This window comes from Vombatus ursinus, unplaced genomic scaffold, assembly GCF_900497805.2.
Source record: "Vombatus ursinus unplaced genomic scaffold, bare-nosed wombat genome assembly UNPS02009205.1, whole genome shotgun sequence".
Lineage (NCBI taxonomy): Eukaryota > Metazoa > Chordata > Mammalia > Diprotodontia > Vombatidae > Vombatus > Vombatus ursinus.
In genome coordinates this window covers 5,600,671-5,622,668 of record NW_020948983.1, presented here as the reverse complement: position 1 = coordinate 5,622,668, position 21,998 = coordinate 5,600,671, and the positions used below count along the sequence as shown (strand labels likewise).

The following is a 21,998-nucleotide window of genomic DNA, read 5'->3' as shown; positions in this document are numbered from 1 at the left end:
TAGTAGTAGTATTACTGGATCAAAGGGTATATACAGGTTTATAGTCCTTTGGGCAATAATTGTCAGAGAAAAATATGTATAATATTTAAATCTTTAAAAATTTCTTCATAATCTTTCTTCTAAAATTTTTTAAAAATTTATTTTCATCTTTAAATTCTCTTCTTCCCTCTGCCTCCCCCCAAGTGAGAAGGCAAGAATATAATATCCATTATACATATGAAGCCATGCAAACATATTTCCATATTAGCCGTGGTGTTAAAAAACAACAAAAACAACAACAACAAAAATAAATAAAGGAAAACGTCTATTTGTATTCATAGTTCATTAGTGGGTAGCATTTTTCATTGTGAATCCTCTGAAATTATCATGGATCATTGTATTAATCAAGGAGTTAGGTCTTTTACTGTTTATTATTAAAATATTGCTGTTACCGTATACAAGGTTCTCCTAGTTTAGCTCTCTTCACTTTGCATTAATTCATTTAAGTCTTCCCGGGTTTTTCTAAAACCATCCTCTTAATCATTTTTTACAGCACAATAGTATTCCATCATAATGATATGATTTATTTAGCTGATGGTCATCCTCTCAATTTCCAATTCTTTGCTACCTCAAAAGAGATGACATAAATAGTTTTGTAAATATTTTTGTTTTTTTCCCTTTTTTTTATTTCTTTGGAGAATAGGCCCAGTAGCAGTATTGCTGGATCAAAGGGTATGCACAGTTTTATAATTTTTTGGGCACAGTTCCAAACTGTTTTTCAAAATGATTGGAGCACTTTTAAAAATCTTTCAGTGTAGTTGAAAGAGATTTTTTGAGAGATAGGGATGGTGATAAATTTTCCTCATAGGTTAAATTGAATGTTTTATATTAGTCAAATTGTGTTACATACTTGTTCTCCTAAATGAGCTCATATAAATTTAAATTTCATAATGGTATTGTAATTTTCCTATTGCATTGGGACATTAGCTCTTTTGTTAATATTAGTGTTATTTTTCTCTTACATATCAAAAAGAATATATTGCTTATGATAATCAGAATCATCGATATTATCGGGCTAGATCACTAAGGTTTTTTTTATTTTTTTGCGAGGTAATTGGGGTAAAGTGACTTGCCCAGGGTCACACAGCTAGTGAGTATCATGTGTCTGAGGCAGGATTTGAACTCAGGTCCTCCTGACTACAGGGTCTGTGCTCTATCCAATGTGCCACCTAGCTGCCCCCTAGATCACTATTTTTAAGAGAAGTCAAATTCACTCATTTTAAAAAAGAAATCTGTAGCCAAGATCTTTCTTGGCTAACTTGGACTATTACAGGAAGTTCTTTCCTGTGTCTTATCAATATTTTTCACTTTATTCCCACATTTTCTCATAGCCCTTAAAGTTGTTGAGAAGAGCTGATTCTTTTCTATTTCTCATCTTAGGTCCTCATGCTATTGTTTATACTTATTTCCTTTTATCCCTTATTAATGTGAATAATCTATTCTTTCATATTAAAGGTTAACAAGTAACCCTTTAACCTTCTCACGTCTAGGAAAAATAACTCCACACCACTTGTGTTTTCTATAGTTTTTTTCCAAAACTTAATAGATATTATGGAAAAAATATGTTCTAAAGTTACAGTGAAAAGATAATATACAGCCAGTTCTGTAGAGTGGAGTATACAATAGTCTAGTCACAAAAAAATCTTTTAATCTTCAGCTTTGACTCTTACCAAATATGTAGATAAGCCTCAACTACTTTGGTTCTGTTTTACCAACTCTAAAATGGGGCAATAATATGTGTACTACCAGCAAAAAAAAATGTGTACTACCTACCTTACAGAATTTTTGTGAGAAATTGAAAAACGCTATGCAAATTTGAGTTACTGTTATTTAGCATTGTTATAGCAATGAAGAAATAATTATAATTGAATATGCAGACAAAAAGATGAGATTTAAATTTTTAATTTTCCCATAATATAAAATTTATAATCCTAGAATAATAGAATCACAGATTTGCAAGGGACTTCTGAGATCATCTAGGTCAAGTCATATCTGAACAGGAATCCCTTCTTCAATAGCCCGCACAATTTGTTATATATCTAATCTTGGCTTAAACACTTTGCATGTTAGTAAACTCATGAACTCCTAGGGCTCTTTCTAATGAATAACTCTATAAGTTTTTCTCTATGTCTAACTTTGAATTTTGGTGAAATTCTTGGTCTTTGTGGTGTAATGAATTAGGGATTAATTATTATTTTTACTACTATTATGTCTAGAGTTATTTAAGTAAGAAAATAGGTAATTCAGGGCAGCTAGGTGGCGCAGTGGATAGAGCACCGGCCCTGAAGTCAAGAGGACCTGAGTTCAAATCCGGCCTCAGACCAAACACTTGACACCTAGTAGGTGTGTGACCCTGAGCAAGTCACTTAACCCCAACTGCCTAAGCAAAAAAAAAAAAAGAAAGAAAGAAAGAAGAAAAAAAAGAAAATAGGTAATTCACTAAAATCTCAGTTTCCTAAGCACATTTTGGGTTAATTGTTCCTTTTGCTAGTTATATGATAATATACTCTCTGAAAGTGACACCTGTCCTAAAATGTAGCCTGTATTGACATTAAATGCTAGGGTCTGCTCACAGATACTTCTAAATATCTAAATAGATGAAACATGACACTCTATTGAGAATATCACAATAATTGCTGATTTTTTTAAAATCACTAACCCCAAGTAAACCCCCAAGTGTTTGTTACAATTTTGAGCATATAGTAGATAACAGACATTTCTCAGACTTATTTGACTTGCCATATCATTTATGTACTTAACAAATGATTTATTACTTTCTTTTGTTTCTAAATTCTCTGGAATTGAAATCAGCTTTTTTTCATCCCACAAAATGTGAAGAGCTACTGTCTGTCTATCTATGAAAAAAAATTGTGTATGTATGTGTGTGTGTGTGTGTGTGTGTGTGTGTTATGAAGAGGATTTACTACTTTCATCTGATACAGCTCTTCTGAAAGAAATTTCCTGTAAATTATTTGAATTTTTATGTTTTTGGTTAAAAATTCCCTATCTTTTCATTTTTATTAGTTTTCCTGATATGTTTGTAGGTATAAAATTTTATAAAAGTTGAATTCCCTTATAAATGTATCATTTGTGAAGTAGATTTACTTTTATCCTATTCCTTTATTCACTTTTTTGTATTTTAATTGTAGAAAATTAGTTCATAGGAAAAATAGTAATTGATATTAGGTAGTTGAGATAAATTAGTCACTTTACAACTCATTATTTCATCTTTTTAAAATTCATATAACATTAAATTTTATTTAATTTTGTCATTAAGCACTTTGTAGTATAATTTTATTATTTATTTAGGAAAACGTGTTTGTTTGTTTTTTATTTTAGCTTGTGATGAATGGAAAATTTTACCTAAACCCAATCTTCATAGAGATGTCAACAGATTCGGGCACTCAGCAGTCGTTGTTAATGGGTAAATGTGTATATGATAACTTTTTGAAATATAAATGATTACCTGCACACGTTTAGTGTAATGCCTTTCAAGTTCAATATCGGTGACTTTTATGTATCTAACCATCAATGTAAACATAAGCATTCTAAAGTAGTGTATAATGGAGCATTTTAATTTTATTCTCTGTATATAAATCTGCATAAATTCTTACTCTCATTCTCAATTCTTTTGGTTTAAGCATGTTAGGGAGAGTTGGACAAGGCCATTAAGAAATAGGAATTGAAGTTGCTGGCAAGTGGAAGAGGGGTGGTATTACCTCTTTTCCCCTAGTGTCCCTTAGCGCCACCTGGACATTGTGCTGGTCACTGGCACCAGGAAGATTTGGACATCAGAACACATTTTCAACCACCCATAGGAAACTGTGACAACAGCTGCTATGCAGAAATATCCAAATCCTATGAATCCAAGTATGGTTGGAGTTCATGTGTTAGACATATAGATCCCACTGGGAAATTGCATAGCCATAGACTTCTCAGTACAGAGTGGGGGATGCCTTCTATTGTAAGAAGTGGGAACTGAAAAGGAAATAAGTAGAAGATGTTATATGTGGATTTTACCTACTTCAGAATTATAGCTAAGATCAATCCCGATGCATATTCTCCTCCCAGGAAAGAGATCTGGAGTGACTTCTCTCAAAGATGGATTTTAAGAAACACAGTCTTACTTAACAACCTGATTTATAGAGTATATGGCATCATGAGACTTGTGTTCTAGTCCTAGCCCTATTGCTGACTAGTTAGGTCATCATGGGCAACTCAATTCCATGAGTCATGTTGTTGTTGAGTTTCTTCATTTGTAAAATAGATTAGAAGACCTGTAAGAGCCCTGAGGGTCAGCTAGGTGGTACAGTGGAAGGAGCACTAGTCCTGGAGTCAGGAAAACCAAGTCCAAATTTAGCCTCATTTACTAAGTTTATGACCCTGGGCAAGTCATTTAACCTTGTTTACTTCAGTTTCCTCATCTGTAAAATGACCCTGAGAAGGAAATGGCAAACTAGTCCAGTATCTTTGCCAAGAAAATCTCAAATGGCATCATGAAGAGTCAGATACGACTGAAACAACAATGAGCCCACAAGGTCTAACATTCTATTATTCATTGTTTAAAATTCTTATTACTTTGAATTGAGCATGTCTGTTGTCTAATGTAGTCAGTAACTTGTTTACTTGTTTAGGTGCATAAAATTGTATTTAACAATTCAACAAACATGTAATTGCTTATAATGTACAAAGATGAAAGATACATAGTATTAATTCAATGCATCTACAGTCTAATGAGGACAGGAGGAAATAGAACATGTATAGAGATAAGTGTGAGGACAGAAAAAAGGCCAGGACAAGGTGTTCTAGGAAAATTAGGGAATGTTTCATCTGAGAAAATCAAAGCACACTTTATAGAGAAAGCCTCTGTGTGGGACTAGAAAATATCCCTAAGAAAAGAGGAGAACTTTACTTCATTACTGTCTTATAATTCAACCCATGGCTGTCAACATCTATTATGTGTTTACAATGTGCATCACAACATACTAGGCACCAGCAGCTGGGAGCCCACTGCACTGAAAAAATAGTCCCAAAATTGAAGGCAGGGGAAATGTATTCCAATCCTGCCTCTGCCACTTACTATCCCTGTGGCCCTGGCCAATTACTTAACTCTTGGTACCTCATTTCTTCTTCCATAAAATAAGGGGAGTTGGACTGGATTACCTCCCAAGTCCCTTCTAGCTATCAATCTGTCATCACACCCACTCACTCCCACACCTCCACACCCACTCTAGATCTTTTTTTCAAACAAATTGTGAATTAGCCACATCTCCTGTGTCTTATACTTGTAAATTTAATTTTTTGAACCCAAGTGACATAATTGTGTTTTATATTTATTCCTATTAAATTCCAACTTAATAGATTTGGTTCAATCTTCTAGGCTATTGAAATCTTTGAGGATGCTTATTATGTCATTTGACATGCTCCCTGTCCTCTTACCTTTGTGCCATTTGCAAATTTAATACATGTGCTTTCTGTGACTTTATCCAAGTCACTGAAACAAAATGTTAAATAGTAGATTCCCAAGGACAGATTTCTGGGGATCCCCACTAGCACCCATTTTGATATCAAACCATTAATGTTGCCTCCTTTTTCCTACTCATTCTATCAGTTTCAAATTTCCCTGCACTACTTTTTAGCCCACACCTCTACTTTTTCCAAAAAAAGTGGCTTGAGATACTTTGTAATTTTTTTTCTAAAAATCATATACCTTATAGTATTCTTCAGATCCACCAGCTTAGTGATTTAAAAAATTAGGTTAGACTGTTATGACCTGTTCTTGATAGAGCCATGCTGGATCTTTGGGATCATTGCATCATTTTATAGTTGTCTAATAGCCATTCCTTTAATATTATGTTCTAAAATTGTACCAGTATTAAAGTCAAATTCAGTGATTTGGAGATGCCATGTTTTGCAGACTCTATTCTCCTGTTTTCTGCATAAATTTTGTTGCACCTCTGCCATTTTCCACAAGGACCATTTAATGGCTCACTAATCATATTTTCCAATTCTTTCAGTACCCTATCTTGTATTGCCTGGCAATTTGAATTTATCAAGGGTAGCTTGAGGCCTCTTAATATCTCTCTACTTATCTTGGGTATGAACCCCCTATTAATCATTTTTGTTCTTTCCTTTCCAATTCAAAGTTCATTCTCTTTGGCAGAGGAAACAAGCAATATAAGAACTTAGCAGCTCTTGTTTCTCTCTATTATTGGTCATCTCATCCACCTGAGCAGCAGTCCTCTTTCTTCTTTTGTCATCTTTTGTCTCCAATAGAACTACAAGCAAAAACACCCACAAATAGAAAACAAAGCAAACCCTTCTTAAATACTTTAGATTTTTTGTCAACTTTAGTTCATTCTGAACATTAGCACATGTGATAATTATTGTTTTCATTCCACACTTCAATTATTTTTCCTTGTGTCTTCAGAATTTCATTATCGAGGGCTTCCAATTTTTCCTGTATAGACTTCTGTGGAATCTTACATCATGAAATAAAATCTATCCTTTATTTAACCTTATGAAACCAACTCTCCTAAAATCTAGGGTGTATGTCAGATTGACTTTCTTTTCTTTAGTCGCAAAGTCTAAGATAAAATGTCCTCCTCAAGTTCCACATCATTTTCATTCCAGTTCTCTTTGTTGAACAGAATCACATCCAAATAGCAGCTCCCACCCACATTTTTAAGTATTGAATTATTAAGGCAACTCAAAAAACTCTTACCTTTTATTCTTTTGGCAGAAAGTTTCCAAATGCCTGAAAAATTGAAGACCCTCATTCTTAATCATGACTGTGTTCCAGGCTTGTGATCTTTTCCCTAAAATCTTCATCAATTTCTCTTTCAGTCCATGTAAATTAGGACTGTAGTAAACACCAATAACAATATTACTTCTATATTTGACTGTGACTCTTTATCCAAATGCTCTTGAATCTCTTTACTACTCAGGTGCTGGATTTTTTCACATGACTATAACTTGTTGACATCCAATAATATACCCTGCCCACCATATTTGAAAAAACCATTAATCAATCAATCATTAAGAAAGTGTAGAGAGAGAACAGAAGAGATTCCAGGACAAGAATGAAACAATGAACATATTTATTATGTGCTAGTGTTTAGCATACAAGTACAAAGAATGAAACAATCCCATATGCAATGAGCTTCCATATTAATGAAGGAGATAAGTTCATATAAAAATGCAGCATAAATAAAAAATGAATTAATACAATTATGTAAAAAGTATTTAAATATAAAGTAGTTTAAGAGGAAACATATTAGCACTTGAAAGGATTAGGAAAAGCTTCATAAGGAAGATGGTGCCTCAACTGCCTTTTAATGGAAGAGAGGGACTCAATGAAGTAAGGGGGAGAGGAGTATGGGATGATCAGTACAAAGACACAGAAATGGGAGCTAGAGTATCATGTATGAGGAACAGAGGAAAGATCAGTTTGACTGGATTGAAGTATATAAGAGGGAAAGTAATGGCCAGTGAGGCTAGAAAGATAGGTGGCATAGTACTTTAAAAGCTAAACAGAGGAGTTCATAGTTTATCTTAGAGGCAATAAGAAGCTATCAGAATTGATCATTTGGTATGTGTGGGGGGGACATATGGTAGATCTGTGCTTAAGGAAAATTATTTGGTAGTTAGATGTAGGATGGAATGGAGTGGCAAGAGACTTGAGATAGAGCAATTAAGAAGACAGTACAGTAATCTAGTCAAAGGATGATAAGGGCTTGAACTAAAGTGGTAACTACACAGGTTCCAATTAGTATAAATGAACCCCCTGAAGTGATTGCATTTATTGGAATTATATTATTATAAATTATAGTTCTGTAAAATATGAAGCAGAATTCTCAAGAGGGTGAGGGGCAGTTATTGGGGAGTCATGGGAAGTTTGAATAGAGATATAAGACTTTAGCATTAAGGAAGAAACCCTATAGGGAGAGATAGATGATTAGTGAAAGAGGGAGAATGAATGAGGATACAGTCTGTTGGAGGAGATGGAAGAGGATGGGATCAAGTGCTTACATAGAAGGATTGGCCTTGACAAGGAGAAGGACGACCTCTTTGTCAGAGATTAGGGGAAAAAAGGTGGAGATAGTGGGAAATAATATAAAGGGTTTTGAGATTAAGAGAATATGAGAATTAGTAGCTCAAGTTTAATTATTTCAGTTTTTCAGGGAAGTAAGAAGCTTTTCAGTTGAAAATGAGGGGACAAGGGGCTTTGTAAGGCTTGAGGAGGGAAGAGAAATTTTGAAATAGTACTATAGGTAACAATTAGGCAAGAATAAAAGGACTCTATTGTGGGAGTAGCGGCACAATTGGGTTGGATAACCCAGACAGCATGATTGTGGGACTTCCTTTAGCTTTATTCAGGAAATCATGGAAGGGATCAGAGGGTGGGGATTTAAGGTATAATCTAGGCCTGAGGTTTGACAAACAGTAATGAGCAAGAGATTCAATAACAGGAGAGAAGAGTTGAAGTGGCTAACAGTTGGGTTTAGGAAGGAAAGTGAAGTTAGAGAAAGGTTAGTGACCTGGGTGATAGTGGGGGGTGAAGGGAATGGAGATCTTGATGATGGTGAAGATCATTTATAGGAGTGATGAAGCATAGGGAGAGGGATAGTAATAAATTATGGTCACATAGAGGAATGTCAGAATTTCTAATTAGGGGTGTGTGACATTTGTATATAATATAGTGATAAGATGTAATGTTTAACTGTACTTTTGTGTGACTGAGGTGGAGTTAATAAGTAGATCATGAGACTTGAGATTGAGGAAATGGGAGGTTAGAAAGTTTGAGAAAGCACTTACAAAGATATTAAAATCCAGGAGCTGGAGGATTTGGGGGGGACGTTCCAAACTCCCTGAGAAAGGAAAAAGAATGACCTGGAGGTTGGTATATTACAGCTGCCATAATTTTGATTGGGTACAAAATTTTAATTGAGTAAACTTCAAAAGAAGAAAAGTTATTGAGTGAATGAAGAAAAGGGAGGGTCTGGAAATGATGATTAAGAACAAGGTGTATTCTGACTCCCCCTCCAGGGCCAATATGAGGAGAGGTGGTGGTGGTGGTTGGAGAAGATATAGCCAGTGCTGCAGACCAACACTGGGTGAATACAATGTGGTCAGAGGGGAGTTAATGCTCTGGTATCTAGGATTGTGTATCTACAAAGGCAGTTTTTTCCTTCCCTCTTCCTTTCCAGTTAGATTTCAAGGGATAATGCAAACACTTTCATACAAGTCCTTGTTATAGTACTTTATTCCTGGCCAGGGTTTATTGTTCAGTCAAACCATCATTCACTAAAAAATGTCAGATGATCCCAAAAGAGTCCCCCAAATATTAACTGTGGTTCCAAGTTTTATAAGTTCTGGGTTCATATAGATAGGATCCAGTCTTGAAGATTGTCTCACCACAGGATTCTCTCTTTAACTTTTTCTGTCCCTAGCAAAAGTTTACTGTGGAAAGTCTTTAAATATAGCTTATTCATAGCTTTTGTTTAGCTTTCCCTAAGTATGTGTAAGGGAGTCTCCCAGCTCCCATGCAAATATTTAAGTTAATATGTATTAAGTTAAAGACAGCAGTTATTTTTTTCCTCACCAAAGAAGCCACAGAGGACTCATAAAGCCCACAATCAGATGCCAATAAACAGAAGACATATCAAGCACTTGAAGTAGCCCCTAAATAATCAATACAGTTCTCCTTCCTTTCTAATGATGCCCACTTTTCTATCAGAGCTCTAAAGTTCTTTCTATTTAACACTACCCTGTGGAAAGGAACCAAATCTGAGGTTGCTAGCAGGTTGGCCCCTTGGAATTCTGTTGAATTCATAGTGCTGCCCTACAGTTTGGACTCCTTCTCAAAACAAACATATTTTGAGGCTGCTGGATAAGCAATTTCCTTCCTATACTGTCCTACACTGTCCTCACTCACAGTAATGATGGGCACTAGTCTATGTCATTTGCTCCCCTATGGAGTGACTTTAGTTTTTTATTATACTCCAACAGCAAGGGCCCATGTGAACAATCATCTCTTTACAGAAACTTGGTGCCCAGAAACTCTCCTTCTTTCTCAGGTAGATAAAATCTTCATTTTAGGGGTTACTCATGAGGCAACTCCCAAGGCTAGCATTGTACAATAAATATCCCTTCTCTGGCTAGAAGATAGCATGCTGTCTAGAAAATCTTTCCTCTTAAAATTGGGAAACAGGAGTTCATTAATATGTTTATGAACTCCTGTGGCCACATGGCTGAGCACATATAGCTCCTTTTTGATTTAACCTAAGGAACCATTAGTAGTTGCTGGGCTTGGGGACAGGGGAGGGAGAACTTCTACTGTGAAGGACATCAGGAATATAAAAGACCTCTTCCCCACCCCTACTGTCCCTAAAATTAATCTCTATCGGCCAATAGAGAAAGTAACAGCCCATCCCTTAGGATGGACATTCTTAACCTTTTTTGTGTTATGGATCCCTTTGCCAGTCTGCTGAAGCCTATCCCTTCTCAGATTAATGTATTTAAATGCATAAAGTCAAAAATATATTATCATAAAGGAAACCAAGTATATTGAAATACTGTTATTAAAATATTAGAACAAAAATGCATTTACATACCTCAGGTGAAGAACCCCACTGAGTTGTGGATGTAATTAATTCATACTAGGACAATCCTACTCAATCAGACATAATTAGGAGTTGTCTTTTCTCCTATGGGCATCTTTCACACTCTAGCAGAGGGTGAGGTATGGTTTTACACAATAAAGGTTTTACACAAAAGTTTACCTCCTAATAAACTCTTCAAAAAGATCAGAGAATTCTCCAATCAAAACCCTTCTCCCTGCTTTGTTTTTTAAATATTGGTCCAGAAATCAAGATTCATTCTTAGGTACTAAACTGCATAACTAGATGTTCACTTTCTGATTCAACTTTTATCTCCTGATATCCTTGTTTTTGTTTAATAGGAGTCATGTAAACATTACCAGAGCTCCTAAGATCATATGACCATAGATTGAAAGGGAACTAGAATACTTTCATGTAAGCCTTTAATTTTACAGACAAAGAAATAATTCCTAAAAAACTAGTGACTTGTTATGGGTCACATAGGTAGCTGAGAAAGGATTTGAAAGCAGGTCCTCTAATCTCCAAAGTCTTAATCTTTCTTAAAACTCTATGTTACTTAGTAATGCTTTCTGGATTCCTTATGAAGTATAATTTCTTAAGTATAATTTGTGGCCTCATGAATCATCAGGAGTGATATCTTCTACTACTAGTAGTTAACTAGTTTACTTTATCTTGGTAGATTATATATCACATCTTGAGTATATGCTTCAGGAAGAAAGCAGACTGTTCCACAATTTGTTATCAGATTGATGGATAGCTGCTTCAATATCTCTCAGAAAGGAGTTACCTAATGCCACTACTCAAAGCCTTATGAGATGATTACTCACTTATGAAATGATTGTGTGTCTACAGAATTATTCCTTGCAGGACAAGTAATTGTTTTCTTTTCAGAGGTTTTAGCCCCTCTCTTCTTTAGTCTACTAACATGGTCCCTTTATTTCCTTTCTTGCCCATATCACATTCTCCTGACAGAAATCAGGATTCTTATGTTTCTTCACATCATTTTTCTTCATTTTTATATTTGAAGTCCATCTTCCATTTTTAATAAAATTTCTGATATTCTAGAAGATGAAGAAATTCCTTAAACTCTCTAGAATGTGTTCCCTGGAATGGATGCCTGCACTATAGGTAATAAATTTGCTTTCATCTTAAGCTTTTTCCTTTCTCAATCCTTCTTTCTTATTGCACTCTCTGAAACCTGGCTCCCTTCTGATGATAGCTTCCCCGGACACTCTTTCCAATACCAGTTGCACTTTCACTCATGCTCCTAAATTATTGGTCTTAATGGGAGAGGTGGAATATTTCTTGCCCTCCATTAACACTCCCAGGTTGTCCCCTTCTACTCTTCTCCTTCAAAAACCTCTTCTCCTTAGATTCATTCAAAAACATATTTGTCACCCAATCCAGATTCTGGTGGCTATAATCTATTAATCTCCAGGACATTTTCCTTTTTTTCCTCAGAGAATTCAGTGTCTGGCTCACAGTCTTTTTTCCCCCTCCAACTCCTGCCCTTATATTACTGGACTTCAACATACATACCAATATAATATCAAACACCTGGACTTCCCAATTCCTCAAGTTTATACATGTCCCATGACCTTTTCCTCCATCCCACTTCAACTACACACAGAGTTAGTCATACATATCTTATCATCACCCACAAGTGTTATACTTCCTTCTTAATGAACTCTGATATTTCTTTATCTGATCATAATCTTTTCTCATTTTATCATTCCCCTAACCCAGTTCTTCATCTTCACTATGACCTTAAATCCTAGGCTATCACCCTTGCACTGGCTGCAGTATTTTCCCTTCCTTGTCTTAATTCCTTAATGAACCAACTCTACACTGTAATACATCTGAGTCCCTTGCCCCATATCTTATCATTGATTGTACCTTGCCAAGCCCCAACCTTGGATTACTCCTACCATCTGCAGCCTATGCTTCTATTCACCTGCTCCCAAATGAAGTTGGAATAAATCACAAAACTGTGTCAAATAGGTCCACTATGAATTTATGTCACATAATCGTAACTGGGCCCTCACTATAGCAAGGTAATTCTTTTATTCCTCTCTAATGAATTCATTATCTCACTCACCAAAACTTCTGCTGCAATTTTTTCATCTCTCCTCAGATCTCTCCATACTTTCACTCTGTCAGCTGAGAGTGCCTCCTACTTTCCTGAGTAATTGGATTATTCACCAAGAGCTCCTTCTTCTCCCATCTCATATCATTCAGATATTTTCTCCCACTACCTTCTCCTTTATTTCTCTGTCACATGAAGAGAAGGCCCTTCACTTTGCTAAGGAAAACTCCACATGTACACATGATCCTGTTCCATCCTGTCTTCTCCAGCAGATTATGCTCACTAATATCCCTACTCACTCACTTATCTTTAATCTCTCCCTCTCTTTGGACTTCTTCCTTGATGCCTACAAAGACACTCATGTCTTCCCATCCTCCCCTTCTCTTGATCCATCCATCCCTGATAGCAATCATTCTTTATTTTTTCTTCCTTTTATGCCTAAACTCCTTGAGAAAGTTATTGACATTTGGTGCTTCCACTTCTCTCCTCCCGTTCTTCTAATTCTGCAATCTGGATTCAGATCTCATCATTCAAGTGAAACTGCTTTTCCCCCCAAATTTAGCAATAATCTCTTAATTTCCAAATCTTCGTATGCCTCATTTTTTTCCTTTCTGTAGCCGTTGACACTTTAGATTACTCTCTTTTCCTTGATTATCTATTCCCTATGGGTTCTGGTTACACTACTATTTCCTGGTTCTCCTCCTTCCTGTCTGATGACTTCTTAGTGGTCTTTGCTAGATTGTCATCTAGTTTACACCTGCTAATTAAATGTTTTCCCTAAGTCTCTCTCCTGGGCCCTCTCCCTTCTCCTTCTGTATTTTTATACATGATGATCTCATCAACTTCCATGAATTCAATTATGTCTATGCAAATGATCATCAGATCTATTTATTTAGTCCTAAGATCTCTCTAATCTCTAGTCCTACATTACCAGCTTCTCATTAGACTTTTGAAATTCAACATGTTCAGAACAACTCACTCTCTTTTTTCTAAACACTCCCCTCTTTCTAACTTCCTTTATTACTGTCAAAAGCACCACTATTCTTCCAGTCACCCAAGCTTACAAGCTAGAAGCCATTTTCAAATTCTGACTTTCTTTTATCCCCCTCCCCATTTTCAATCCGTTGCCAAGTGCTATGAATTCTGCCTTTGCAACAGCTCTTCTATACGAGCTCTTCTCTGACACTGCCATCACCCTAGTTCAGGCCCTAATCACCTCATGCCTTGACTATTTCAATAGCCTGCTGATGGACATCCCTGCCTCAAATCTCTCCCCACTCCAGTTCATTCTCCACATAGCTATCAAAGTAGCCTTCCTATTCCATAGGACTGACCATGGTGCCTCCATATTTAAAAAAAAAAAACTCCAATGTCTTTGTATTACCTCAAGTGAAATATAAAATTCTCTTTGATTTTTAAAGTCCTTTATAATCTGGCCCCTTCTTACCTTTCCAGGATTCTTATGCCTTACTTCCATTTCCATACTGGATGATCCAGTGATGCAGGTTTCCTTGATGTTCCACTTTATACTTTGTAAGATTCTTCAGATATTTCTAGGAATGTGGTAGAATAGCCCTTCAAGATTGTGATGAGGGAAATTAGGGTACTGATTACCTACGGAAGTTCAATTTACTAAATATTCATTAAGTGCCTACTGTTTGAAAGGAATTATGTTAAGTGCTTGCAGTATAAGTACAAAAAAGGAAATCAACCCTCTCCTCTAGGAGATTTGAAGATTCTACCACCTACAAAGATCAGTAAGTCAAAGTGAATTGGGCTAGGAGGAGAAGATAAAGAGAGGATGAAGGAAGCTTCTTTGAGAAGGTGACACCTAAACTGATTCATGAAGGAAAAATAAGGATTCTGTGAGGTGAATATGAAGAGGGAATCTTTTCCAGGTATGAGGAAAAGCACATGCAAACTGATGAAAGTAGGAGGCAGAATGGCAAGGCAACATTTAGTAGTTTGGTTGGATGAGAACATAGAATATAGAACAAATGAAAGTGAATAATGTGAGATAAGACATGGAAGGTAGGTTGAAGTCATATTGTGTGGGTCCTTACATGCATTTGAGTCCAGAGATTTGATTCTAGGAGCTACTATCTATAAGGAAAATCTCTGTTTTTCCTAATCCTAACTATTTATTAATTATTTTTATTAAAAAAATTTAAAAACACAATGTTTTCAAGACAACTACTCTGGCTTGTATAATATAACTCAATTGGAGTTATATATGTATATATAATTATATAATACATAATAATTGGAGTTATTTTATATATATAATGAGGACTTTGCAGAAATACCATAACTGCAGATTGACATTATGAATTGAAGATAAGTTTGAGGTTTAAGTGGCTTAAATTTTCGTTACTTTCTTAAAGAAAAGAAGGGAATGCTTTAATGGAAATAACCTTTATTTAATTTCTATTCTATTTCTTTGCTCTCAGCACCATTTTTACTTAGTAATACCACACTCTCAAAGAAGAAAGTATAAAGTTTGCTTTCTAACCATCTAGCTGACAAAACTGTTTCCTAAAATTCTCTCAAACAACTGAATAAAATATTGTATTGAATTTTTTCCCAAAGAAGTGTTATTTCTTGTATTATCTTTATTATTTCTTTTTTTATGCTTTGGTACTGATTTGTAAAGTACTGCAGTTTTGTTGGTTTCTTATACTACAGTGAGCTTTGAGGAGTATGTCTCATTTTACTTAGAAGGTGTTGAAGTACTTAGCTATGGGAACCATATGGCATTTTAAATCAGAAAAGAAACAAAAGGAAATTCTGATGCTTTGAGAACTGTGCAAAGAAATGTAGATATGGTAAATTGGACAAGAGTTTTCCCTAATGCTATTTCCCCAAGATTTCTTTTTTCTTTTTTTCCCTCATAGGTCTATGTACATATTTGGGGGATTTTCTAGTGTCCTCCTTAACGATATCTTAGTGTATAAGCCTCCAAACTGCAAGGCTTTCAGAGATGAGGAACTCTGTAAAAATGCTGGTCCGGGGATAAAATGTCTTTGGAACAAGAATTACTGTGAATCATGGGAAGGTGGACATCACAATAATATTCTTAGAGCAAAATGCTCCCCCAAAACTGGTAAGGAAATTCCCTCTCCCAGTTCAATTCCCTTTTCCCTACCAGTAACGGAAATTTTTATAATGATGCTTCATCATTTTGAATAGCAGAAAACATATGAAATACTTTTAAGCATCTAATTAAATAACTTTTTACAAATGCAAATTTAGAATTCTTCAATGTTTGACCTCACAGCAAATTTTTAAACAATGTAATTATCTGAATTATGCATTTTTACTAAAATACCCCTTGCATTTTACATGTAAAATGTATTTTACTGTGTAATTTTAATTGCTTTAAAAATGTGCATTCTTTCTCTGCCTCTAAGAATTATTGTGACATAGTTTGCATTTCAATGACATTTTTTCTGAACTGTCTCCTAGGATGGATATTAATTTGCAAAGTTGGTATGTTTTGACGACTGATGGATGAAACAACACTTTTGCTTATAGAATCATTGACAACATTCTTAGTTTTGTTTTGGTCTAGTAAAATGGCCTGTGTGTGTAGGAGACTGAGAAAGAGGAGATAGTTATGTAGAAGAACTAGGTAAAAACAATATTCCAGAGAGGAAAAAGTAGTCACCAAAGTCACATACTACAAAATGGTTAATAAGTATGAAAATTGAAAAAAGACCATTAGATATAAGAATAAAAGGTCACTGATGACCTTTAAGGGAATGAGAAACTGATGTGTGGTAGGAAAACTACTAAGTAGAGTGAGTGTAGACTGCTCATTCTAGGAGTATAGCAGTGAATGAGAAAGGGATAAAGAATGATATTATGAAGAAGTTGGAGGTTCACAGGAACATTTTTTAAGGATGGGGATACATGGCCATATTAGCAGTCAGCATGGAAAGATATAGTGCATAGGTAAAGATGAAATAATCCATGCAGAAATCTCTTGAAAGAGATGGAAGGGGATTAGATTATGGGCATAAGTGGTGGAGTTAGTCTTGATAAGGAGAAAGACTAGCTTATTCTTTTAAACTGGCTCAGAGGAGGGAGTGAATGGGCAAAGATGAAAATAGTTTTGAGATCTAGAGAAGGGGAGATGAGGAAGCTCTTCATTATTACCTATAACTTTCACAGTAAACTTGTAGGTGAGGTTTTCTGTGATGGAAGAGGAGATTAGGGAGACACTAGAGTCCTGAGCAAAGAGGAAGAAGTTTTAGACAGCCGTTGTGGGAAATGTGATAGGGAGCAAGCTATGGGATATGGAGTAAATCAAAGATTAATAAAAGAGGTGAAGGCTTATTATTGGTAAGATAACATGAATTAGTTTTTAGAAACATCTGCATGTTTGATGCTGTGTTTTGAAAACAAAAAAGTTTTCTTTAAAAAAATCATCATCTTTTTAAATACACGATCAAATAAAAAGCCTTAAGAACTGTTCATTACCCAGAAGGTAGGCCAGAAATGGATTTTAATTAATCTTTAGTCCTTGATGAAGGAATTAAGTAGAATAGGTGAGGCAACTTGATGAGCTTCAATGTATGAAATTTAAAGTTCAAATCAGTGTGGTTGTTTATTTTAAAAGGTTTTTATTAAGTTTTGTGCTCATATTTTTTTATTTTCTTGCATAGTGATCCTTTTGACATTTTAAAGCTTAGATCTCAAAAAATTATTGACTCTTATTTTGAAATTTATGAATAAATAGTAATATAGGATATGTTTGATGGCTATAAAATTATGTTAGGAATCAAGATATTTTCCTTTAGATAGAGCAGAAAATTCCTGAACTTCAAAGAGATTGTTGCTTATGTGCTAAGTGTTTCAAACTGTGTAGATACTCTTAAATTACATTATTAACTTCATACTGGACAACTTGCATTTTAGATTGAAGGTCATATTTATGATTTTAAAAAGTGCCTCCTAATACAATAATAATAATAGTAACAGCTGCTAATAAGCAGCTGTTAAAAATTTGTGAATTCAAAAGTGTGACATTTAATCTTTCATCTTGATGTTTTGCTTTGTCTCCCATTTGTACAGCTGCAACTGATGACAGATGTTACAGATATGCAGATTGTGCCAGCTGTACTGCCAATACAAATGGGTGCCAGTGGTGTGATGACAAGAAGTGCATTTCAGCAAACAGTAACTGCAGTATGGTTAGTATTTATGGGTACATGGCTATGTAGTCAATGTTGCGGGTTTATTTTCATTAGTTCAACACTTAGAGGTGCCAAAATGGTAGATTATATATCAAGAATATATGGAAATATATACTTTATCACTTCATATACAATGTAAGTTCAGTGAATGAAAATTAAAAAAAAAACCCAGAGTTTTCTGACTTAGCTTATTTTCCTAGGATTTTGACTATTTCCTCGTTTTATTTTATTATAATTTTCAAGTGATAGATTATTTATCATAAAATAATATTTATGAAAGTTTCCACTTCCTAGGATTATTTGCATTTTTTGTTCAAATATAGTAACTGTGTGTGAGAAAAACCCTTGTAAAATATTTAAGGTAGACTCTCATTCTCAAACTGTAATGTGAAGTCACTGAGAAGTTTTGATTTAGTGGTAGCTAGCAGGAAATATGGCATGCTTGTTTCATAAGTCTTTTCCCCAATTTGTCAGTCAATAAGCATTTATTAAGGACTTATTTGTGAGGCACTATGCTAAGCACCAGGGATACAAAGAAAGGCAATAACAGATTGAAGGTTCAGACAACATGTAAATATAGACACATAAGTATATATATACATATACACAATATACATAATTGTATTAATAAATAAAAATCTCAGAGGAAGGATACTAGCAAGTGGTATGTGTAGGAGGGAAGAGACTAGAAAAGGCTTCTTGCAGAAATATGGAACTTGAGCTGAATTTTGAAAGAACCCAGGACAGGAAAACAAGAAGGGAAAGCATTCCATGCATGGGGGATATCCAGTGAAAGGCATAGAACTAGGAGATGGAACATCATGTTTGAGAAATAGCAACCAGATAAGTCTCACTATATCATAAAATATAAGGAGAAGAATAAAGTATAACACTGGAAAGGAGGGGGCAGGTTATGAATGGCTTTAAAAGCCAAACAAAGGATCTTATATTTGATACTGGAAGTAATAAAGAGCTGCTAGAGTTTTTGAGTGGGTGGTGACATGGTCAAAGATATACTTTAAGATGATCACTTTCATATCTGAGTGGAAAGATGGATGACAGTCGGGAGAGGCTTGAGGCAAGTAGACCAACATCTAGGCTATTGAGATAGTTGAGGAAAGAGGTGATAAAAGCCTGTGCCATGGCAATGGAAGTGTCAGATGAGAGAGGGGAACAAATATGAGGGTTTGTTGCACATGTAGAATCCATAGGACTTGGCAATAGATTGGATACAGAAGCTGAGAGAGAGAGAGGAAGAGGGAGAGAGAGAGAGAGAAGTTGAGGTTGACACCTAGATTACAAGCCTGAGTGGGAGTAATAAGGAAGTTAGGAAGAGAGGAAGATTTGGGGAGAAAGATAACTAGTTCAGTTTTGGACATGTTGAGGGATATTCAAGTTGAGATATCTAGTTGGCAGTAGAGATGTGAGATTGGAGGTAGAGAGGTCAGAGGTACATTAGTAGATCTGAGAATACTCTGAAGAAAGATGATAATTGAATCCATGGGAGCTGATGAGATCTTCAAGAGAAATGGAATAGGAGAAGAGAAGAGGGCCCAGGACAGAACCCTGGAGGACACCCATGCTTAGTGTGAAATAAATGAAGATCCAGCAAAGGAGACTGAGAAGGAGTGGTCAGACAGATAGAAGGAGAATCTGAAAAGAGCAATGTCATCAAAATCCTGAGAGAAGAGAGTATCAAGGAGAAGAGCAGAATTATTTAAAGTGACAAAGGCTAGAGAGGGGTCAAGAAGTATGAGAACTGAAAAAAAAAGATCATTATATCTGGCAATTAAGAGATCATTGACATCTCTGAAAGAACAATTTCATTTAAATGGTGAGGTTTCAAGTCAGACTTCAGAAGGTGTAGAAAAGAGGAAAAGGAGAGGAATTAGAGACACCAGTTATTCATAGCTTTCAGTAGGACTTTAGCCTTAAAAGAGAGGACAGATGTAGGGCAATAACAAGCAGGGATTTGGGGATCAAGTGAGAATTTCTTAAGGATGGAAGAGATATGGATTTGTTTGAGGTCATAGGGAAGTAACCAGCAGACAAAAGGAGACTGAAGATAATTGAGAGAGCGGTAAGGTTGGAAGGGATAATCTGCTAGAGAAGATAGAGTGGAATGGAATCTTAGGTGCATATAGAAGAGTTTACCTTGGCAAAGAAAAAGTTTACCTCTTCATATGAGATAAATTTACCTCTCCATGTGAGATAAATTTCTAATTTATCTTGTATGTAGCTTGTTTGTACATAGTTTGCAGGTTGTCTCTGCCACTAGATTGTGAGCTCTGTAAGAGCAGGGATTGTCTTGGCTTTCTTTGTACCCCTAGTACTTAGCACAGTGGATGGCACACAGTAGATGCTTAGTAAATATTTGTTTACCTGACTGGCAACATCTGAGTGATATGAAATGTGAAGGAGAGGAGAATCAAGGATCTCTTGATGATTAGCTTCAATTTATTAAATGAATTAGAGGTAGAATTCTCAGCTAAGAAGTTTGAAGGAGGGCTGGGGAATGCCAATAAATATTTACCGTTTGATTTCCCCCAAAATGCATATTTTTAAAGTTTTATTTTATTTTACACATTTAATTTTCATTCATATTTTCTTTGTCACCTTAAATCTAGACAGTCACCAAAAACTAAATTAAGCTGTGATTTGTAGTGTTTGCCAATTTCTGAGATGTACATGCTCACACTGAAAATTTAACAATTAGCTTTCAAGCCCCTTCATCTGGTTTCAATATACTACTAGGGGAGGAGGTGGCATAGGAGATTTAAGGAGGGATGAAAAGATTTGATGTAACTGCTATGGCAATTAGGATAGTGAACTCACTAAAGAGGAGTAAAAGGATTACCTTGCTACAGAAGGAATTAGTTGAGATTATGTAACTCAAATTTTTAGTGGACCTAGTTAGCACTGATCCAGATCATAGCTGCACTTTCTTCAATTTCATTCAGAAACATCTGAATAGGAGTGAAGGTAGCAAGTAATCCAAGGTTGGCACTTGGTAATACATGATCAGTGATAGGATAAAGGAGTGAGGAACTCCCATATGTAGAGGACAATGTAGAGTTGTTGGTTCACTCAAGGATTAAGATACAGAAGAGAGGGAAGAATAACTATCATAGGGAATATAGCCTGGGAAAGAACTAAGGCATGAAAAAATTAGAGGTCAAAGTGAGGATAAAAAACAAGGTTAGGGGAAAGAAAGAATGAAAAAAATGTAAATATCAAATAAGGAGTATTAGAGTTCATGAACATAGAATTGGAACACTTATAAGTGATTGCAAGATCACTTCTTTAACTGAATAGTTATTGATATAACCTAGAATATATTCCATTTTAGCCACTAACAGCTTGTACACTCATAGATTTTAATTCTATCTATATAGCATTTTACATGGTATCTAGCACTTTCTCTGACAAGAATCTTGAATGAATGTAAGATGTTATGACATTATGCTATTATGGTTCTTATTTACACAAATTTATAATTTTTTAAACTTCATGACATGATAATAAACATTCTTAATTTTTGAAGTACATTGTAAATGGGTGATTAACAGCAAAAAGGATATTTCTTCTTTGGCCATATGGCTACTCTCAAAATATCATCCATCCATGTAAACTGGAAGAGGCCAATAATCTTGAAGGAGCCAAAAATTAAAAAAACACTGTGCAAATTAGTGTAGAGATAAAAATATTGTTTTATTGGATAGGAAGGATAGTGTAGTATGGTTCAAAGAGTACCAAATGGTGTATCAGAAGGATGGGTGTTCAAGTCCTCAACCCCACCTATGCTGTTTATTGACTCTATGACCATAGACAAGTGACAAAAATCTGCTGAACTGGTGATTTCACCCATATGATGGGGATAATACCTGTAGTGCACACCTTAGTATGATGTCATTAAGATATAATGAGATCATAGAATCGTAGAGGTCATGTAGTCCAAACCTTTCATTTTACAAATGAAAAACTTGAGATACAGGGAGAAGTTACTTGCCTAACATCACATATATATTAGGTTGTAGAGCAAGAAATTTGAAA

The 21,998-nt window shown here is 35.3% G+C and overlaps 1 protein-coding gene across 4 annotated transcripts in view; it reads left to right on the top strand.

Annotated features, from left to right (window-relative positions):
• The window catches only part of ATRNL1 (attractin like 1), a 1,209,934-nt gene that overhangs the window by 210,379 nt on the left and 977,557 nt on the right, over positions 1-21,998 (top strand). For all 4 annotated transcript variants that reach the window (XM_027852049.1, XM_027852052.1, XM_027852050.1 and 1 more), the window contains 3 exons: positions 3,379-3,463; positions 15,642-15,850; positions 17,824-17,942. In XM_027852049.1, the coding sequence (XP_027707850.1) occupies positions 3,379-3,463; positions 15,642-15,850; positions 17,824-17,942 (413 nt within the window). The remainder of the gene's footprint in view (positions 1-3,378; positions 3,464-15,641; positions 15,851-17,823; positions 17,943-21,998) is intronic.